The following is a 20,029-nucleotide window of genomic DNA, read 5'->3' on the forward strand; positions in this document are numbered from 1 at the left end:
CTGTGAGCCAGCCGTTACTGAGACAATTTAAAGGCAGAGGAATTCTTTTTCTAATGGGGAAATGGGGGCACTTCTGCTGCTTCTTTCTGTGCTTTCTTTGGGTGCACGATTCAGTGGGGTGAGGAGGGGAGCTGGCGAAATGCTCTTGCGGAAAGGGGAATATTTTGGGAGAGTGATGCTGGGCTGGAAAAAGAAGAGTGTTGTGACACCTGCAAGACCAGGATGTGAGCCAAGGCTGGGGATGGGGGAAGAATCCAATCCAGTTCTCATTTCAAAGTGAGCGTACTTCATTCTCTTTACCAAAAGAGAACAAGAACCATAACCGTAACACAGCTATCCTTCCAAATTGGCACCTTCTCCAAATTTTGCAGTGCTGTTCTCCAGCCAAAAATGCATATACTAGTGTAAAGCCTACATAGAAGTTCATATAGTAGTCAAATTAACACAAAAATGTATTCTATTAGGGGAAATTGCTTTGTAAAACTGTGCCTGTTAGGCAATGCTGCGTACAGTGGCTTCGGCCCAGTATACCTGAAGGAGCGTCTCCACCCCCATCGTTCAGCCCGGACACTGAGGTCCAGCACTGAGGGCTTTCTGGTGGTTCCCTTGCTGCAAGAAGTGAGGTTACAGGGAACCAGGCAGAGGGCTTTCTCGGCAGTGGCGCCCTCCCTGTGGAACACCATCCCATCAGATGTCAAGGACATAACTATCTGACTTTTAGAAGACATCTAAAAGGCAACCCAGTCAGATGGGTGGCATATGAATAATAAATTATTAATAATAATCATCATGCTTGTTTGCATATATTTTTTTAATTATTATTACTACTACTATTACTATTACTACTACAGTGGTACCTCTGGTTACAAACTTAATTCGTTCTGGAGGTCCGTTCTTAACCCGAAACTGCTCTTAACCTGAGGTACCACTTTAGCTAATGGGGCCTCCTGCTGCCCCTGTGCTGCCACCGCGCAATTTCTATTCTCATCCTGAGGTAAAGTTCTTAACCCGAGGTACTAATTCCAAGTTAGTGGAGTCTGTAACCCAAAGTGTTTGTAACCCGAGGTACTACTGTACTACAAAAAACGTGTGCACTAGGAGAAAGCCATTCTAAAATGCTGATGAAATTTCATGACAACTTTTAAACTACGTATTTAAGAACTTGTGATTGAAAAAAATGAGAAACTAAGAGAAAGTGTGATTGACATTGCTCATCCCATGTACGGCATGAGATTTTGTGATCTACCAGAGATCTACATAGTGTCTGCTGCGGCCCACAAAAGATTCTACCCTGATAAAGCCATTAAGATTCTAGGGAGTGATGCTGTTTTTTTAAAAAACAATAACAAAAAACAAAACAAAGACCAGTTTGCTACTCTCTCCTCCAGATCCTCTCCTCTCCTTTCCTTCCTTTCAAGGTTACTTTTATCATCGCCGAATCCCGTGCTTTAGTTTCTTGGAACAGATGAATCAAACTTCTGAATCTAACAATTACGTTCACAGCTTTGGCCTAACAGCATATGCTTAGAAGACTGTGCTTGTGTCTGTATAGTGGGGTCTATTTTTATCTTCAAGTTTCTTATCTGCTGTTTAGACATCCTGTGCACACTTGTTTCCCTCATTATAACTGGAGCTGTGACCCAACAGACGCCATGCATGTTGGTAGCAATTTTCTAAGAAATACCACAAATACCACACCTCACTGATAGTTGTGGAAATATCTGTGAGTCTCAGCACACGCTCTTGCTGTTGCCACTTTCCTTATCTGATAGTGTTGTCGTCTTTCCCTTTATGGCATGCCTGACAATGGGGGGGGGGTTTGCTGGGGGTGCGGCGGCAATTATATGGGATTGCTAACCTCTCCAAGAAGGCATTGGCATATAATGATTTTTAAGCAAACGCCTTTCTTGTTGGAAGAGCAACGTTTGTGGTTTGTTTTATTTTTTTTACACACATACCCCTTAAAAAGTGATTAATATTACAACCCACAGCTATCCATGTTCATACACACCCTGGCATCAGAATTGTCTTCCTGGGTCATCCCAAAAGCCAGTCTGCTTTGGAAGATTGTCATTGCCAGCTCCTTGCCAGGAAGAAGAATCTTTATTTGGATCAGCCACTAGCCATAACAATAAAATAAAATAAAATGTACAATGGTACCTTGGTTCTCAAACTTAATCCGTTCCGGAAGCCTGTTCCAAAACCAAAGCATTCCAAAACCAAGGCGTGCTTTCCCACAGAAAGTAATGCAAAATGAATTAATCTGTTCCAGACTTTTAAAAACAACCCCTAAAACAGCAATTAAACATGAATTTTACTATCTAACAAGACTATTGATCCATAAAATGAAAGCAATAATCAATGTACTGCACTATAAAATAAATAAGACAGCATTGTAGATGATAAAAATGAAATTTTTTTTTCCTTCCCTGCACTGACAATAGTCATTGTTTGGATGGGGGGCTTTTATCCATTTCCACAGTCACACACACAATCAATCAATCAATCAGTAGCTGAACTGGGTTCCACACAGTCACAAAAACAAATTAATCGAAAAAGCCTCAAAAACAAAAATGCAAAATAAATAGCAAAAACTAAAGCGCCAAACTTAACCCGTTCCAGAAATCCGTTTGACTTCCGAAATATTCAAAAACCAAGGCACAGCTTCTGATTGGTGCAGGTGCCCCAGAAACAATAGCCGACAACTGCATTGAACGTTCGGCTTCCAAAAATTGTTTGAAAACCAGAACACTTACCGGTACTTCCGGGTTTTCAGAGTTTGAGAATCAAAGCATTTGAGAACCAAGGTGTTTGAGAACCAAGGTACCACTGTATTAAAGACAGAGGTAAAAACTTAACTATAGAAAATACATTTTGTGGGTTTACATCAATAATCAAATAATACAGCTTGTTCTAATTGCCCCCGCTAAAAACCTTGCAGTTTTTGATGTCACATGATCATCTTGATCTGCTAAAAGAAAGGACGTGGTAGCAGTGGTTGAGTGACCTGGTGTGGACAATAAGAGAGGGGTAATAACCTAATGGGACGCGGGTGGCGCTGTGGGTTAAACCACAGAGCCTAGGACTTGCCGATCAGAAGGTTGGCTGTTCGAATCCCCACAACGGGATGAGCTTCTGTTGCTTGGTCCCTGCTCCTGCCAACCTAGCAGTTCGAAAGCATGCCAAAGTGGAAGTAGATAAATAGGTACCGCTCTGGCGGGAAGGTAAACAGCATTTCCGTACACTTAGTCATGCTGGCCACATGACCTGGAAGCTGTATGCCGGCTCCCTTGGCCAATAAAGTGAGATGAGCGCCGCAACCCCAGAGTCGGTTACGACTGGACCTAATGGTCAGGGGTCCCTTTACCTTTAATAACCTAATTCCTCAAATTTTATAAAGAGTGCAAGCCAGAAGCACGTGAGCCACTGACTCAATACTGCCATCTCCACAGAGGAGCCTGCAGGAAAGGCATGAAAGCAACAAATTCCCCCTGTTGATTACCCCCCACACCTGGTTTTGAAAGCTACACTGCACCCCTACATGGAGGCTACATTTATCAACCAAATGCTCATGCCCAAACCCACATAAGAGGCCCTGGCTAGCCCTCTGCATCTTCATCTCTTTCTGTTGCCCTACACATTTGATTTCTGTCTGCTTCCAGCAATCACCGGGACCCCATCCCAACTGCCATATTTACCCAGAGTGCTCTGTACATCTGCTGCCATGTTTGTAGGAGAGCTTTGTGTCAGAGGCCCTATGCAAAGCTAAACTGGGGCAGAGGCCCTTAGGCAGGGTCCACAGCCCCTCTCTCATTTCTGAATTATATCCTTCCACATGTTGATTCTGAATCCCTTTCCAATCCTTGGGGATCATGTAGTGATCTGTGTTCCTTCCACATCGATGGCAGCGCTTGGACGGGTGGTAATATCGACATCTACTGCCAATATGCCATGGCTTCCCAAGTCCCTCGAGTTCAAGTGAACTTTTTCTTCTCCTTGTTTGGGTTTTCAAAAGGCATGCCCTCGCTTTGACTGTGTATACAGTAGCCCCGTAATTGCAAAGACTTCACAGTGATAGTCAACTTTAGATTCTGAAGCATTTGACGCTCTCCCAATTTCAGAGATTCCTTATGTCTGTGGCTATGATTTTACTGTGTCCACACAGAGGCATTCCTGGAGCTGAGAACTGAACATTTGTTAAAAAGAAAAGATTTTTAATGTAAGAAAGTATATCAAAGAGATCTCTAGACTAGGGGTTCCTAAACTTTGCTCCATGAACCACCATTGGTCCATGAACTTCATTCAGGTGGACTGTAGAATGTCTCCCTTAAATATTAATAATTATTTTAAATTGTACTTTATTTAATTCTAAATTGCATTTTTATTGCTTCTTTAATTCTCATATTGTGTGTGTGTTTGTGTTTGTATTACAGTCTTAATGTTATGGAACTACCATTGTGCTCTTGTGCAACCCCTGTTCCTTGTGACACCTCCCTGTGAGTTGCATCTGAAAAAAAAATCCTGATGATTTATTTGGAGTGCAGATATTGCATTCCCATGGGGTTGAGCCCAGAGTTAGTCACACTCATGGAACAGACTCTTTGAAATTAATGGGCATGGAAAACTTAGGTCCATTAACTGAATAGGTCTACTCCAGGCAAAAGCTAGCTTGTTAGTTAGACTCATTCCCTAAGTTTCAATTTTTTATTTTCTTTTATCTCTAAGAAACCCCACACCCATTTTGGGATCTCTGTTCAAAGAGGTCTTTCATTCATTTTCACTGCTACTAACAGGATGAGTTTTTTGACAGGTAAATTTTTAAGATTTATCCATGAATCTTGGTAAACATGTATTTTATAATGTTCTCTCCTTCTCTCTCTCTCTCTCTATAGCGGGTGCCAAAGCCTTTGTCTGTGACCACTGCGGAGCTCAGTTCTCAAAAGAAGATGCTCTGGAGACCCACAGGCAGACCCACACTGGTAGGTGTTCTGTTTGGGGGTTTCATTTGTTTTTTTTCAAAAATCTCTCGATTTTGCAAAACAGCGGTTTGCTTGCAGAACGGCATTGTTATTCCAGAATTCCTGGAAAGATCATACATGAAATATCAAAGTGTGTGGGGGGGGTTGCACATACAAACCCCTCACCCAATGCACTGGGAAGGTCTGCAGGGACTTCTACTTGCCTTTGCTTGAGGGTGAGTAGAACCCTTCAGGCAACTAGGAACTGCAATAAAGCTGGCAGGAGGCTGATGGCAACTGTAGTCCAATTCATTTGAAGCACATCAGGTTGGGAGAGGGTGATGCAGGGCACTGCAATAAAAATGGGAGGGTGATCATCAATACATTTGCTGACTGAAGGCTGATGTGCCTCTGATCGCCACAGGCTGATGGAAGGCAAAAACTTATCATAAACAGTTTGCTCAACAACCTGTTGCTCAACACAGATTGCTCAATTTCTAGTTTCAGTCTTGATCAATGTATTGTTTAATTGGGCTCACCTGAGCTGCGATGTGTGAGATCAACAACTTTCCCACTGGAAGACTTTTCGGAGAGTTGCTTCATAGCACAGAAGCTGTCCTTGTGAACGGTCTTATCCACATGTACCCAGGTTCCCTCCCTATGCTAAGCAAAGTGTGCTTTGGTTTTTCTTTTTAAAGAATATTTTTTTATTAACCGACCAATCACATCAAATCAAACCAAATTACATAAATTCCAAATTACACAGCCGAATTTTAAATTTTTGTTGGGGGTACCCATATTTCAAGTTCCGAAGGGGATCCAATCAACTTCTTGCTTCTTACTGCTGTTTTAATGTCCACAAATCTAACCTATGTTCACAGTACTATCCAGTCCTTTCTTATTGTTTTCCACATATCTTGTTGTTATTTTCATATATTTTTCCTTTCTCTTTGTGACCTCTGATAGTCTCCACAAGCTGGTTAGAACATTTTGTAATCCTGCGTGGATATTATTTTTTTTATCCAGTAGCCATATCCAGACGTTTTCCATATAACATCACTTCCATACATCAAAACAGTCTTAGCGTCATTAATCTTCACCAATCTGCCTCCTTTCTCAAAACCTCTGAGGAGATTCACCAGGAATGCAGTCTGAAAACAAGTCTGTTCTTCCTCTCGGCTATAAATCCTTTAGCAACATGGCGACTCCGAATTAATTACTGCGCCATTCCAAAAGCTCTTATTGCTTCTCGATCTCCATAAAACATACTTTTGGTTAAAGTTTATCTCCACACAGACCTTAATCATCCTGCTTGGGTCAGTTCAACCGATGATTCTAATGAGGAGGGGTTCTTGTAAATCACATAGAAGGAAAGTAAAAAAGGTTCCCCCCCCCATTCAGTCCCGTGGTCAACATACCCAGCCTTTGGTGTATCTTCATCGTAAAATATTCCTGTTTCTCCAACCCGTCGTCTTCTTTCGCAGAGGTCACTTAAATTAGCAGACTTCACTCCCCTTCTTCACTTGAAATATGTGCATTTGCTTCTTTTGTAATTAATTATTCCAAATTGCTGCAGCTAGTGCACGATCAGAGACAGCGTCCAGGAGAGCCGAGGTCCACACGGGGGCATTCTGCCTGGGGCCCTCACCCCCTTCTTTTGAATTAGGGGGTGATTTATGGGCACAGCAGGCAAGGGCAGTGTTCCCCATTTCCTTGGGGCAACAAGGGAGGCTGCCTACTCCCATAACAGCCTCTTAATTACCCTGTGTGGTATTGTCGCCATCTTCCAAAGATGGTATTGTCGCCATCTTCCAATGTGCCCCCTAGTAGCCCCCCGATAGTGTGCTTTGAACAGTGAATCATGGAGCTCCCATTGTGAATTGGTGGGATGGTGGTGGAGATAATGTATTCCTGAGAGCACTCCTGCCTTAGGTACCCTGATCATCTACAGCAGGGATGAAGGATCTGGTGAACTCCTGATGTTACTGACCTCGAACTCCCATCAGCCCCAGCCAGCACAGCCAATAGTCTGGGGTGATGGGAGTTAGAGTCCAGAGACCATATGAGAGGGTCTCCACCTTTGCTCTGTGGGAATTTATGCTTGAGCTAATAACTTTCTTTCCAAGCATGCCAAGTTTAAGAAAAAAGGCACGGTAAGAGAATTAGTTATGGTGAAACTGGCTGCATTCACACGGCAATCTATAACGTTTTCACAACTTTTCCCTAACAGTATTACATTTGAGCTTTCACACGACATAAAAGCCAATTCTGTAACGGAAGTTTAGTGCTCATTTCTGTGTTATTTGCTCCCAGGGGAAAAAAAATCCATTTGCAAATAATATGAAAATGAGCGCTAAACTTGCACTGTACATCACTCTCATTCCACTCATAGTTCCAGAAGTGGCTTTTATGCCATGTGAAATGGAAATAAACAGTTAGGGAAAGTTCATGCAAATGGAATGCACTGCCATGTGAATGGTGCCCAGTAGAGATTTTCTCTGCCGCTGAATGGAGGAACAGTCTTGAACGGGTGATAGCAAGGGGAATTGGAGGGGTATTGGCACCTGGGGCAAAATGCCCCACTGCCACACCCACAAAGGGGAGGGGGGCAAACTTCACAAGGGCTTCTCCTTTCTGGCTCTCCCACTCCCAACCGGTGGTGGAGCTTTGCTTCTCCCCTCAGGAAAAAACAGTGCAAAGCTCTGCCACTCCACCGGGTATGGGGGAGATCTCCTGCCCACCTGATGGCAAAGCTTGGCAGCAGAACGGGGGTGCTGACCCTTGGGGGTGCCCTCTGAGGTGTCCGCTTCACCCCAAATCATGATGAGGGGCATCTCTGGTTGCTAGGAAGGGGCTCTCTCAGACGTTGCACCTACCCTTTCAGCACGTTGCTCTACCCCATAGTTTTATCTCAGTGTTTTTTGTTTCTGTTCCATTTTTTTGCAGACAGTAGGAGGCAAAAGCTTCGCTCTTTATCATGGCATATTTTGTACTGTGAGCGCCTCCTTTCACTGAGTACTTTGCTTGAACTTACTGGCTTGAGGGTCCCAGGGGAGGCTCCAGCTTCATTCACACTTTGAGCATGACTCTGCGCACTCCTGCGACTGAAGCGGGAGACAGCTCCCTCCCTCCCTCCCGGACTATATTAGGGCGAGCAAATCTTTTTAGTACCGATAAACCAATAAATGCCAATGAGGATGGAATGTATGAATCCGCAAGTTGAAATTTAACACCCTGGATGCTATCTTGGCTCCCAAATATACAACAGCTGACTGTGTGCACCAGGATTAGGAAGAGCCGGCATTAGACCGTACATGCATCATAGAGCGCAACCGATGCTTGCCGTGCCATTCGATCTTGCAACTGCATTGGCAAAGTAGCAGTTAATAAATTTCAGAATGATTGTCCTCCTCCTCCTCCTAAGACTAGCCAGCTGGTTGATGTTGGCAACAGATAAAGTTGTTTTGTTACTAATGGAATTCACAGCAGAAGCATTTTCAGGAGGACGGGGGAGGAAGGGCTCCTACCTGGAATCTACTCCAGAGCTAAGGGATCAAACAGCAAATACGTGTGGCTGTGTTACTTTCTCTTTCACAAAACCCCTGGTGCAGTGAGAAGCCTGTTTTATGAGTTGATAGGCGTTGACTGTAATAGAAATAGGAACAGGTGCCCTTTCCATTTGACCTACATAGTTTGTGCAACGTGATGGCCTTTGAGACTCTTGGCGTATCTTCTTAACTGCAAAGGCACACCTGGTTTAACAGCCATCCCCTCCTTCCAGGGGATCCTGGGAACTATAGGTGTGTGAGCGGGGCTAGGGATCTGCAACAGACAATTCTCAGTACCCTCACTCAGTTCCCAGGATTTCTCGAGGAGCCAAGCGCTTGATATGTAACTTTGCCGTGCAGTTCTGCCATGTGGAGAGTTGGGGCCGCCATTTTGGGCAGTAAACCAAAGCCGTTAAACATGTGCAGCCTAAAAGTCAGAGGTCACGCACCTGCTGTACACACATGAGCATCTTAAGTTCAAGTCCTGGCATCTCCAGTTAGAAGGATCAGATGACGGGCAATTGGAAGGACCTCTGCCTCAGACTCCAGAGAGAGAGAAGGTGCTGCCAGTCAGAATAGACAGCCTTAGACCAGGTGGATAGATAGTCTGACCTCGTATGGGGCAGCTTTCTGTATCCACATTCAATGCCTCATTATGAAGACCCACGATGGAAGGAATCTACTATGTGTGCTTTTATAGCGGCATCACAGTGCCACTGTTAGCCAACTAGCAGAAGCCTTTGGGGCAACTCAGTGCCACATTGCCACTGTGAGGTGGGAGCTTGCTGTGGGAAAGTGACTTTGTGGTGTCCTGGGCGCATCAGAAAGATAGCATGAAGCTTGGACAACCTCTTGCCAGGGGCTTGGGAGACTTGTACTGGCCACCAGTGGGATCAAGAAAGTATGCAGTGAGGTTTTGGGATCTAGGAAGTATGGTGGTGGGAGCCTTCTCTAATCCCCTGGACTACCCAGGTGCACTATTGCGACACTCTTAAGTGTCTGCTTAATCTGTCGGCCACACAGAACCCAAAAGCAAATGAACTGCTCTCTGAGTTTTCACAACTGAAACCAACACCTGCCTGGAATATCACAAAGAGCCCAGATAGACCCAGGCTTTTGCAAATCTGAAAATGGGAATATTTCATTTGAAGAAACCCATGGAGAAAATGCTTTATCTGAGTGAAAGGGACCCATCCCATCCCCTCTTCCTTTCCATATGCTTCACCATGTGAGATAACAAAACATAACTTCCTGCAAATTAAAAGCTAGCATTTCAGGATAAATATCCTAGTTCAGTATCAGGCCTCAGCAAAGGCAGTTCATTCAAGTAGGTCAGAGACATGTTTGCATGTTCCAAAAATAGGAAGGAGTCAAGATCCATGGCAGATTGGTCAAGATGGATTGGGGAGCCAGAATTTAGCCAGTGCCTTCATCACTAGGAGACTGAGATGGTCCTGTAGAGGACCAGGCATGAGACTAGATGGTCCTGTCTCCGTGCAAGGAGCTCTGTCTTGCAACAGGAATGGAGTGTTGAGGGCAGGTGCTGAGGTTTGACTGCTCAGAGCCCCAGTTCTAGACCCACCCAAGGTCCTTCGCCTGCTGTGCTAGTTTCCTGTTTGGAAGGCTTGTGCCTTCAAGCAGGGCTAGCTGTGGTGGATGTCCCACATGTCAGTGGTCCTTGTCTTAGCAGACAGATCCTGCCTTCTCTTTATTTCTGGGAGGTGACAGCAGGGGGAGGCGCCTATTGACAACAACCACAAATGAGAAGGAGGCATACAGTAGCTTCCTGAGGATGTCCCCTTCTGATGTATTCAGAATCCAGTACTGCCTCACTGGGAGCCTGAAGAGGTTACGATCTATGCTACCACCTCAGACCTTACCTGCTTCATTTGGCTGCCCAGATAAATGAAGCATTTCTGGCAGAGGAAGTGAGACAGCCACAGTTCTGGAAAGGCTTGTAGGAACTATGGGGGTGTAGCAAGCTGACATATTATAGGGCAGGTCACTCATCCATGTAGCTCAGTACTGACTGTCTACCCTGACTGCCAGAGCTGCATTTCAGGGTTCAGGCAGTAGGATGTTCCCAGATGTTTGGGGATGCTGCCCGGATTTGAACCTCGCACCTTCTGCATGCAAAGCTGGTGCTCTCCCACTGAGATCCTGCCCTTCCTTTTGGTTGAGTTCTTCTGGCAAACTGGGGTGGCTCTTAGTGGAATGTCCATGACCAGCTCCTAAGTTGGAGATGAATTAGCTCACAAGGGAGATGTTACCCCAGCAAAAGTCCAGAGGAGACTGGGAGACTTATATAGCCACTGCCACCCCTTCCTCTTCCCAATTCTCTGCTAGAACATTATTGCATGTGGGTCGTCTCACCTTCCCTCCACAAGAGAGTGGTCTGGTGGCCAAATGGTTATTCCTTTGGTGGCTCTGGGCTTCCCATCAGTTCTGCTGCCACCTTTGATCCTGAGGCTGGGGGGTGGGGGTGGAGCAGGGGAATCAGGACTCTGGAAGGGGTTGAAGGGGTTGTTAGGAGGCCCAGATGAAGCGTCTCTAAGATGGGCTCTTCAGGCAGCCTTTGAACTATTGTGGGTTCTTCCAGTTCTCCATCCTCTTTCTCCAAACAGGTCCCTCCTGAGCCTGGCAGGATTCTGGCATGGGTCTTCTGCACCTCTTCTGGAGATGGAAGGGTAGGGGGTGGTAGAAGAACACACCTGCCAATGCCATGCTGTTTCCCCCCTGTGAGGGGAGCCTTGTGTTTTTCAAGGCAGCTTTCATGTTGCATCTGCCCCCTTCAAATAGAGGACAAGAGAGTTCCTAACGGTCAGGTTTCAATGATGACCTTGGATGGGAGGGGTGGAGCACTCCTGGGACAGATTAAGTATGTTTTGATTTAAAACTTTGGGACAAGAATGTCGGTGGCTGCCAGCAAAAGCGGCTGCCCTGTCAGAGCTCAGAGGGTGACATGATCATGCAGAATCGAGGAACAAAAATAGGCAGCTCGAGGTCAGCGCGACCCAAGTGGAGCAGGTTTAGCATCGCCTCTTCGAGCTGTAAACAAGTGTGTCTCAGTTGCATGTCAGTAACTGGCTTTATGGCCAAAAAGTGCCTCCCTCTTGCCAAGAAATTGATAGCTTCCTCTTGCTGAGCAGGGCTGGAAATAGCACTGGTAGGAGGATCAAACTCTGAACTTGTTGGCGTTTTCTGAAGTGAAAGCTCCCTGCGCCTGGAAGAAAAAGACTCCAAGGCTTATAATTCCCCTAATTCACTGTTGAGGTAGCAAGAATGACCCCTTCAAACCAGCAAAGTTGTGGTGGTGTTTTGGGGGTTGGAGTCCACCTTCCTGTCCCTTAGATTATTTGAACTTGGGCACCAGGCAATTGCAATGAAGATAACAGCATGCAGATGAGACTTCCTGGATCAGGCCAAAGCCCTCTACTCAGTGAATGAATTGCCTCTGGCCCACCAGGTGGCATTAGACTCCCAGCACCCTTGATCATGCTGGCTGGGACTGGTGCGGGTAGAAGCCGGTTCCCCACCCCTGAGCTAAGTCAACCTGTTTATGGAGAGCAGGCCAAAGACTGGAGAAGGAGATGTGCATTAGCCCGTAGGGCCACCGCAGAGGAAGACCTCCAAAGGTATATGGGGCCTAAGTCATTTAGAGCGTGATAGATCATCATCAGTGCCTTGACTGGGAAAGCAACTTGTTTAAAACTGGTGCTATATGCAAGTAATCAGAAACATCCTGGCTGCCACCTTCAAATTTGTAGCTTCTGAAACCATTTTCGGCCCCAAGTAGTGCCTGTTAGCAAACTCACCAAATGTCCCTGTTTTCCAGGGACAGTCCCTGATTGACAGAAGCTGTCCTGGTTTCTGATTAGATCCAAGAATATCCCGCTTTTCCTTAGGACATCCCTAGTTTCATCAGAGAAATGTTGGAGGGTATGCAAGAGTATAATCTGAAGGTTTCCAAAAAAAGGGATAACTGTATCTAGACTTTTCTGGTCCAGGAAAGACCATCGCTGGTGAACCAGTGGCTACTAGCCACAATGGCTATGATCTACCTCCACAGTCAGAGGCATTGTGCCTCTTAATACCAGTTGATGGGATGGGCAGAAAGTCATTACCTTCAGGTCCTGCCAGTGGGCATCCCACAGACCACTTTGAGATCAGGGTGTTGGACTAGATGGGCCACTTGCTTAATCTAGCAGGCTTATTTTATGTTCTTAGCTAGTCATAGGCACTACAGGCCATTAAAACCACCTGGTCTTCCAGTGACAAAAAACTGGTCCCAAGAGTATCCCCTCCAAAGCGATACAGATACTCCTTCAAGGGAATGCAATTCCCAGCTAGATCCTCTAGATGCTGGATTCAGGAATGGGCCAACGACATCACCTCTGTCTAGTCTGGATTCAGCTTCACTTTATTCTTGATGAATCTGTTTCTTTACAACCTATAAGAGCCAGTGCAACACAACAAGCTGACCTAGTGAAGACCTCTAGCAAAGAAACCCTCTATGTGACAGTTTGGTTTCTGTTCACCGTGCGGAAAAATTGCTCTCTCTCCCCTTGCAATTCCCAACCTCCCTGTCCCCTCTCCTCAACAATTACATATATTCAAAAGAGATCAAGACGTCTGTAATCTGCTAGAAGACACTTTGGGCTCCATTGGTTTTTCTGTGGCTGTTCACATCACTTGGCCTCTGCATTCACAGGAAAAAATGTTTTGGCACCCTGCTACGCCTGGGGGAAAGGTGTAAAAAAAAAAAAAGTAATATATATTTTTTGAAATTAAAAAGGAATGAATTCAATCAGCACCAGCTGCTAGCAGCATGGTTGCAGTGTTCAGGTTACACGGAAAATGTAGCAGCAACTGGTTGTGTCCCTTTTTATTTCAAAAAAATGTAATAGCTGTTGACTTTTTTAAATATCAGAGGTGATTTGTATAGGATTTCCCAGGCTGGGCCAAAGTATTTCACATGCGCAAAAGACCGAGAGCAGAATGCTGTGTAACGTCAGCCCCACATGGGAAGCTTCTGTCCTGAGCTTGTGTTTGTACAGTCAATACCCTGGCATGGATTTACTCCTGACCTAGTTTTGCACTCTGCTACTACAGGGGCATGCTGGATGCCTAATATAGAGCTGATTTTCTTAGCATGTGGCGTCTCTGCCATGACAGGGTCTGATTTGCGACGCGAGCGATGCTCTTTCATGTAGTATGGGCCCATTCCTCCTAGGTTTTGCCTGCTACGTGGACCAGCGCAACTTTTGAAGCCCAAAAGCTTCTGCCTGGACTGTGTGAACTTGGCATAGCCGAGCAAAGAGAGCAAACATCACGTGGGGACTTAAACTGAGCACGGTGTCAAATTAGCATAACTTGGCCATCATAAAGACGTGCCTCCTCTCTTAAGGCAAAAACACCAGCAGGGTCTATTCAGATCCAATGCAAAGAAGCTGCAATTATTTTATGCATGTATTTGAGGGTGAGAGAAATAGCTTATGCTATAAAAGTTGCGGATGTGTGTATTTTGGCGCAGTGGCATTATACTCACTTTTCTTTCTGCTCCCACGGAACATGACACACCCTTGCTTACATGATCTGAATGTTCTTACATTAAGGCATCTCCAACAAGGTGTGGGACACAATCTCTTCTCTTTGCGTATCATCCTAGAGGTGTAATAACACGGGCTAATCTGTGCCTTCCATAGTGAGGATTCAGCTGTAGTCAGAGCCAGGGAGGCTGGACTGTACAGTCCTCAGTTCTGCTTTCCGGAATGAAACTCTTAAAAATTATCAGCTAAACTGCTTTCCTTTGGGGCAAAGGACATTTCTGGTGAAACCAGTGAAAACTGGCATGCAACGAGGTTTCTCTCTCTCTCGCTAGCCAACTAAGTTCTCTTCAGACTCAAGGGGTCTTCTCCAAGAAATCTCCACTCTGAGAAGACCTATTGAAATGAATGGACCTAAGTTAGCCATACCCATTCATTTCAATGGGTTGGCTCTGAGCATGCTGGGATGCTAGATGCAAGATACAGCATTATCTTTTCGGCTCCATGAGCCCATTTCCCACTGACGCAAAGATTATTTGTCATAGGTTTTGTTTGCTTAATTTAAATATAAGCTGTTAATTTCCTTTTTTTAAAAAAAAAAAAGCAACAACAACTTGGTAGCTCAGCTTGGCATTTTCACTGCGCATTTGCTAGCATCGAATTTCACCTGCTGCCTTCCATCCCTGCCATGGCCATTGCTCCTATACTCGGTTGAAAAATTGTGTGGCATTCTGTGTTTTTGATTTTCACTGTCTGCCAGTCCCACAGTTATTCCATTCTTCACTCCGCAACACACACACACACACACACACACACACACACTGTCTCCTCTTCCCAGATCATTAGTAAACATGTTAGAACATCCTTGCTCCCAGCAGAAAACATCTTTGCTTCTTCTCTTGCAGCTTAGTCTTTAAACTGCCCTTCCTTTGGTCAAAGACATTCGGCTTCATGCTCTGTGCCCCCCCCCCAAAAAAAACCTCCCAACTTCACTGGCAAAACCACCCACTAGCACCCAAATGGCAGAGAGGAGTTAATAAAACCAATGTGTAACTGAAACATGAAAAGCTATAAATTGTCTCGCGCTTCCCCTCTCCCCCTTCCCTAGGATGTTGGTAGCATTTTGATTTAATAGTTGGACAAACACAAGGGTCTATTTTATTCAGCGTTTACAGGCCTCGGGGCTGTTATTCTTCCAAATTTAATAGCATTGAAATTGCAGGGTTTGTGATAATTTGCCCATCACTTTCTGCGCTTCCATTGATGTTTATTGTCAGCGGGATGAAATCTCGATCCGATTCACTTAGATAACATGTCTGTTAAACATTTAGATAATTGTGCCATCATTAAGTTGTCACATTATTTTAGAGATTCAAAACAGTATCGTGGTAAGTGGAGGTACATGGAGAGGGAAGGGCGGGGGGGGGGGGGACTCTTGCAGGAGCACAGCCGTCTCGGGGAGTGAAAGGAGTCAGTCGTGTCACTGGATTCCAGCTCGGCTTATTATCACGGCAACAAACCAGTTTGCAGCAGATAGATATATAGATATATAGACAATATGCTTGCTTCAGGCACTTTCTTGGGAAGTGTTAAAAAGTACTCCGTCTCCTGCCTAGCACAAAGAACCAGAGAATTCGGTCACTTTACACGGCATCAAATGGATTTTCGAATTGGGAAAAGCCTGCTCAACTTCCCTTGAAAGCTCGCTCACAACTCCACATTTCAGGAAGCTGACTTCTGTGGAGTCAGAGAAGCTTCCCATCTAGTTCAGTATTGTCTGCACAGACTGGCAGCAGCTCTCCGGGGTTTCAGGGTGCAGCCCTTCCCAGCCCTACTTGCAGAAACCAAGGATTGAACCTAAGGCCTTCTGTGTTCAAAGTGTGTGCTCTGCCACTGAACTCTGGCGTCTGTCCATGGTGGATCCCAGTTTGTGGCAACTGGTTTTCTTCTGACTTATTCATAATAAGCAGCTTTCTACACAAGGTGGTATACCATTGAACTCATAGATAAGGGAGGGAGTGAGTCTGTACAGCTCACTGTGCCCTGTGTCCTTCACATGGAGAGCTGGGGGCTTGCAGTGGCACCTTTTTGCAGACCTTCAGTGCTCCTCTTGAAAGTCAGGAGCAGGATCCTGCCGAGGTGTGACACTGAGGACACCTGCTCTGCCCTTCTCCACCCCATTCACTGAACACGTGGAGAAGGTCTGACCTGGGCTACTGACACCTTCAATTCACCATTGCCCACAGCCCTCCAACTTGGGAAGGGTGAAGGTCTGCAGAGGGCATCATCCTGCCCTCATGGAGTCTCCTCCAGGGGCGTAGCATGGGTTGATGGGGCCCAGGGCAGGGCAAGTGTTGTGCTTCCCTGGTGGATTGGGCAGCGGCCATTCTCCTTGCCATCCAGCATCTAATCAAGGGAGTCTGTCCTTGCAAACTAGCCCCAACCTGGAAGCAGAGGTAAGGCAGAGAAAGGCAAAGCCACGAGACAGGGGTCAGCAAACTTTTTCAGCCGGGGGCCGGTCCACTGTGCCTCAGACCTTGTGGGGGGCCGGATTATATTTTGAGAGAGAAAACTGAATGAATTCCTATGCCCCACAAATAACCCAGAGATGCATTTTAAATAAAAGCACACATTCTACTCATGTAAAAACACCAGGCAGGCCCCACAAATAACCCAGAGATGCATTTTAAATAAAAGGACACATTCTACTCATGTAAAAACATGCTGATTCCCAGACCGTCTGCGGGCTGGATTTAGAAGGCGATTGGGCTGGATCCGGCCCCAGGGCCTTAGTTCGCCTACCCGTGCACTGCTACGTCGCCTCGCCGTCCTTGCAGCGAGGCGCTCTGGGCAATGTGAATGGCTCCGGCAGTGCTTTCCCTCCTTCCTCTTCCTCCCTCCCACCTTGGTGGGTGGCAACAGCAGTGGCAGCACCCTCCACCTCCTTCCCTCTTGGCCAGCCCAGGGGTGGGGCTTTGCCATCCACATGGAGAAGAAGATGCTATTGCCACCCCAGCCCCAGTGACCCCACCCAGGCACGGCTTGCCTCACCGTGGCTCTGGTTTTGACGAGGGAGCCCGTCATGTGGGGCGCCTGGTTGTGCCCCCTCAGAAATTAATGCTGGGGCCAAAGCTTCCCACATCCCCATGCAGCTTTATTTTGTTTTTATTATTATTAATATTAAATTTATGTACCACCCTTCATCGAGAGATCCCAGGGTGGTTCACAGAATAAAATACAAGACCAAACACAAGCAAGTAATTAAACCAAAACAACAAAACAATATGCCACTGGTCTCTCCGTTTCAGACCTTCCCCTCAGAGGGTGACAGCAAAGGTACTTAGCTATTCTTAACCAAGAAGGTGTATACCTCATTTTGAGTCTCCCCCCTTTCCTTTCCTTTCCTTTCCTTTCCTTTCCTTTCCTTTCCTTTCCTTTCCTTTCCTTTCCTTTCCTTTCTTCCTCCTTTCTTGATGCCACTTCAAATACCTCTTGTGAAAGTGCACCCTTAAGCCTGCCCCTGACATGAAGCAGAACCACAAGAACTTACTTGGTTAATTTAAAATAAAACAAAATAAACCACAGCTGGGAGTGCACGAGAGCTCATTAAAATCTTACAAGTTTGCTTTTTTTTTTATTCTGATCTTCCAGTTCACGATATCTTGGCAGCGCCTGGCCAATCCAGAGCATGGCTTCATTATCATGGCGCTATTACACCCGGGAAGCTTTGTGTACAAACAGCCTGTGCGAATTCTTCTTACACACACACACCAAATGAAAATTCCCCAAGCAGCCGACGACTTTCTATTACCGTTTCACAGTACTCTGGAGAGTTTTAAGATAGCAGCTTGATTAAGCTTGTGGGAAAAATACTATCAGCATGCTACTCCACAGACAGAGATAATGTACTGTTGGCATTAAGTATGTTTAAGGGTAATTATCTTCCCCCTATTCATATTGGTTACATGAAAACCAAAGCAAACAGGAGTTTGAGGTGCAGTGCTCAGCAGTCCCGGGCAGATCAGGGATGGGTTAAGAAGGCCTTGGTGACAATTATAAGCCTCGATGAAATGTTATCCCCTGACTGGTGTTCGCTCTGCAAGTAGAGGAAGGAGCTTTCAGCCTCTGTTATGAGGAAAGGATTTATCTTTTCATTGGGGGCTGGTGTCAGCAATCAATCACAGGCTTTCGTTGGCAAGAACTTTTCTGTCAAGAAAACGGCGCCCTGTTTTTTCCTCCGCTACCACAGCAAAAGGGATTGGGGTGGAGAGCAGGGAAAATCAGTCCGGTTCACATTTATAGGCAAACGTCCCTAATTCACACCTCCCCAAAAAATCTGAAACACAGCTAGCCTTTGAATGTCACACTAATCTGAATTTTGCAGTGGGGTTCTCTGACCGTCCCCTGCTCCCACCACTGCCCAAAATGTGTAAAAAGTGCCTATATTAGGGGAAGCTGTTCATAAAAACCATACATATAATAGTGAAAGTAACATAAAAAAATTCATTCTTAGGAGAAACGGCTTGCAGAAACATGGGTATTAGACATAACTGCATAGAAGAATCTGCACAACTGTGAGGTTGGGTGTTTTTTAATAGGATTTTATTGCCATATTTCTGGGACATTTAACTGCTTGTGTAAGTGGTCTACTTGCATAATCATCATAATGTCAGAAGATAACTGGGAAGTTTCTGTGATCTTGGAACAGGTCTTTGCCACATGGAAGATGATGACCAGCTTTTTCTCCTCCAATGTTATACCACTGTCAGGATTTCCAAGTATTCCTTGAACACGTAAGACAGTGGTGTGCTTGCGTTCTCTTTTTTTCCATTTTGAAAGTTGTTTTGCATAGATGCATGGAGTTTGGCAGTGTGGTAGCTGAATATTTCCACAGAAACCTGGATAGTCCTTGTTCCTCGGTCATCTAAGTACTTTGGGTTTGTGTATAATTACGACGTGTGTCTGTGCAAAATTATTTACACGATGTGGGTTTTGACATTTCAGTCCTGTTTGGGAAGCCGTGGCAGTTTAAAAATAAGTGTGTGTGCTGGCGACAGCGATCTCAGTGAAGCAGGTTCAAAAATGCCTGATTTATTTTGTCCCGTAGGCAGGAAGTTGATATTGTAATCTCTGGTATATGAAGAGCATAACTCTTGGGCGTGTGTGTTCTGCGGGTTTCTGATGCTGATCAAAAAGATTTAATTGATGGGTGAAGAAGTACAGAGGGCACTTTTCTGAAGGTAGCGAATGATGCCCCAGAGTTGTTTACCATCTTACAAAAATATACATTGAACTTGACGCAAAAGGAGTCGCTAAAAGAGACAGTTCCCTCCTGGGGCCTCTTCTGCTTCAGATGCACAGGCCACCTCTTACAAGGCAGAGTTGCCAATTGTATTACTTGTTGACTAGAATAAAATCAAGTTTTCCCATGACTTTTGTCTCATCTGTGCAGCTTTTCTGTATCTCCCACTCAGTCCTGGGATTAATATTTCGTGTATTTTTAAATTTTTTAACACACACTGCTCCTTTGCCTAATATTTTGAGTGGTTTGGGAGAAATCTATCATCCCTCTGCCCTCTTCTCCTCACAAATATAGAGCATCCTGGTTTCCTTCTGACATTGCACAACCAGGTCACCGTTGTTGAAGAGCTGGCATAGGAAGGTACTTTCCCAGCTTTGTAATTTTTCTTTAAATGCCTCCAGTTACCAGTTGCTGGGGAAGATCATTGAAAAGAGGTTTGACCCCTTCCTGCCCTGCTTGTAGGCTCCTTGGGGGCATTTGACTGGCCTAGAGGGGCTATTTGGTCTGATCTATCCAGGATCTTCTCATGTTCTTATGAAATACTTTGTCAATATGGCTGCTTGCGAAGGCCACTTACTCTGCGTTGATCACTTTTGCTACTTTCAACAATCAAAAGCCTGCCAACTGTATGACCTCCCTTGTGTGTAAGAATGAAAAAACCAGCCTGCTAGATCA

The 20,029-nt window shown here is 45.4% G+C and overlaps 1 protein-coding gene across 3 annotated transcripts in view; it reads left to right on the plus strand.

The window, feature by feature from the left end:
* The window catches only part of ZBTB16 (zinc finger and BTB domain containing 16), a 190,278-nt gene that overhangs the window by 114,751 nt on the left and 55,498 nt on the right, over positions 1–20,029 (plus strand). For all 3 annotated transcript variants that reach the window (XM_081844388.1, XM_081844389.1, XM_081844387.1), the window contains exon 4: positions 4,893–4,979. In XM_081844388.1, coding sequence (XP_081700514.1) covers positions 4,893–4,979 — 87 coding nt within the window. The remainder of the gene's footprint in view (positions 1–4,892; positions 4,980–20,029) is intronic.

The sequence above is a fragment of the Podarcis erhardii genome, assembly GCF_964252035.2.
Source record: "Podarcis erhardii genome assembly, chromosome: 16".
NCBI lineage: Eukaryota > Metazoa > Chordata > Lepidosauria > Squamata > Lacertidae > Podarcis > Podarcis erhardii.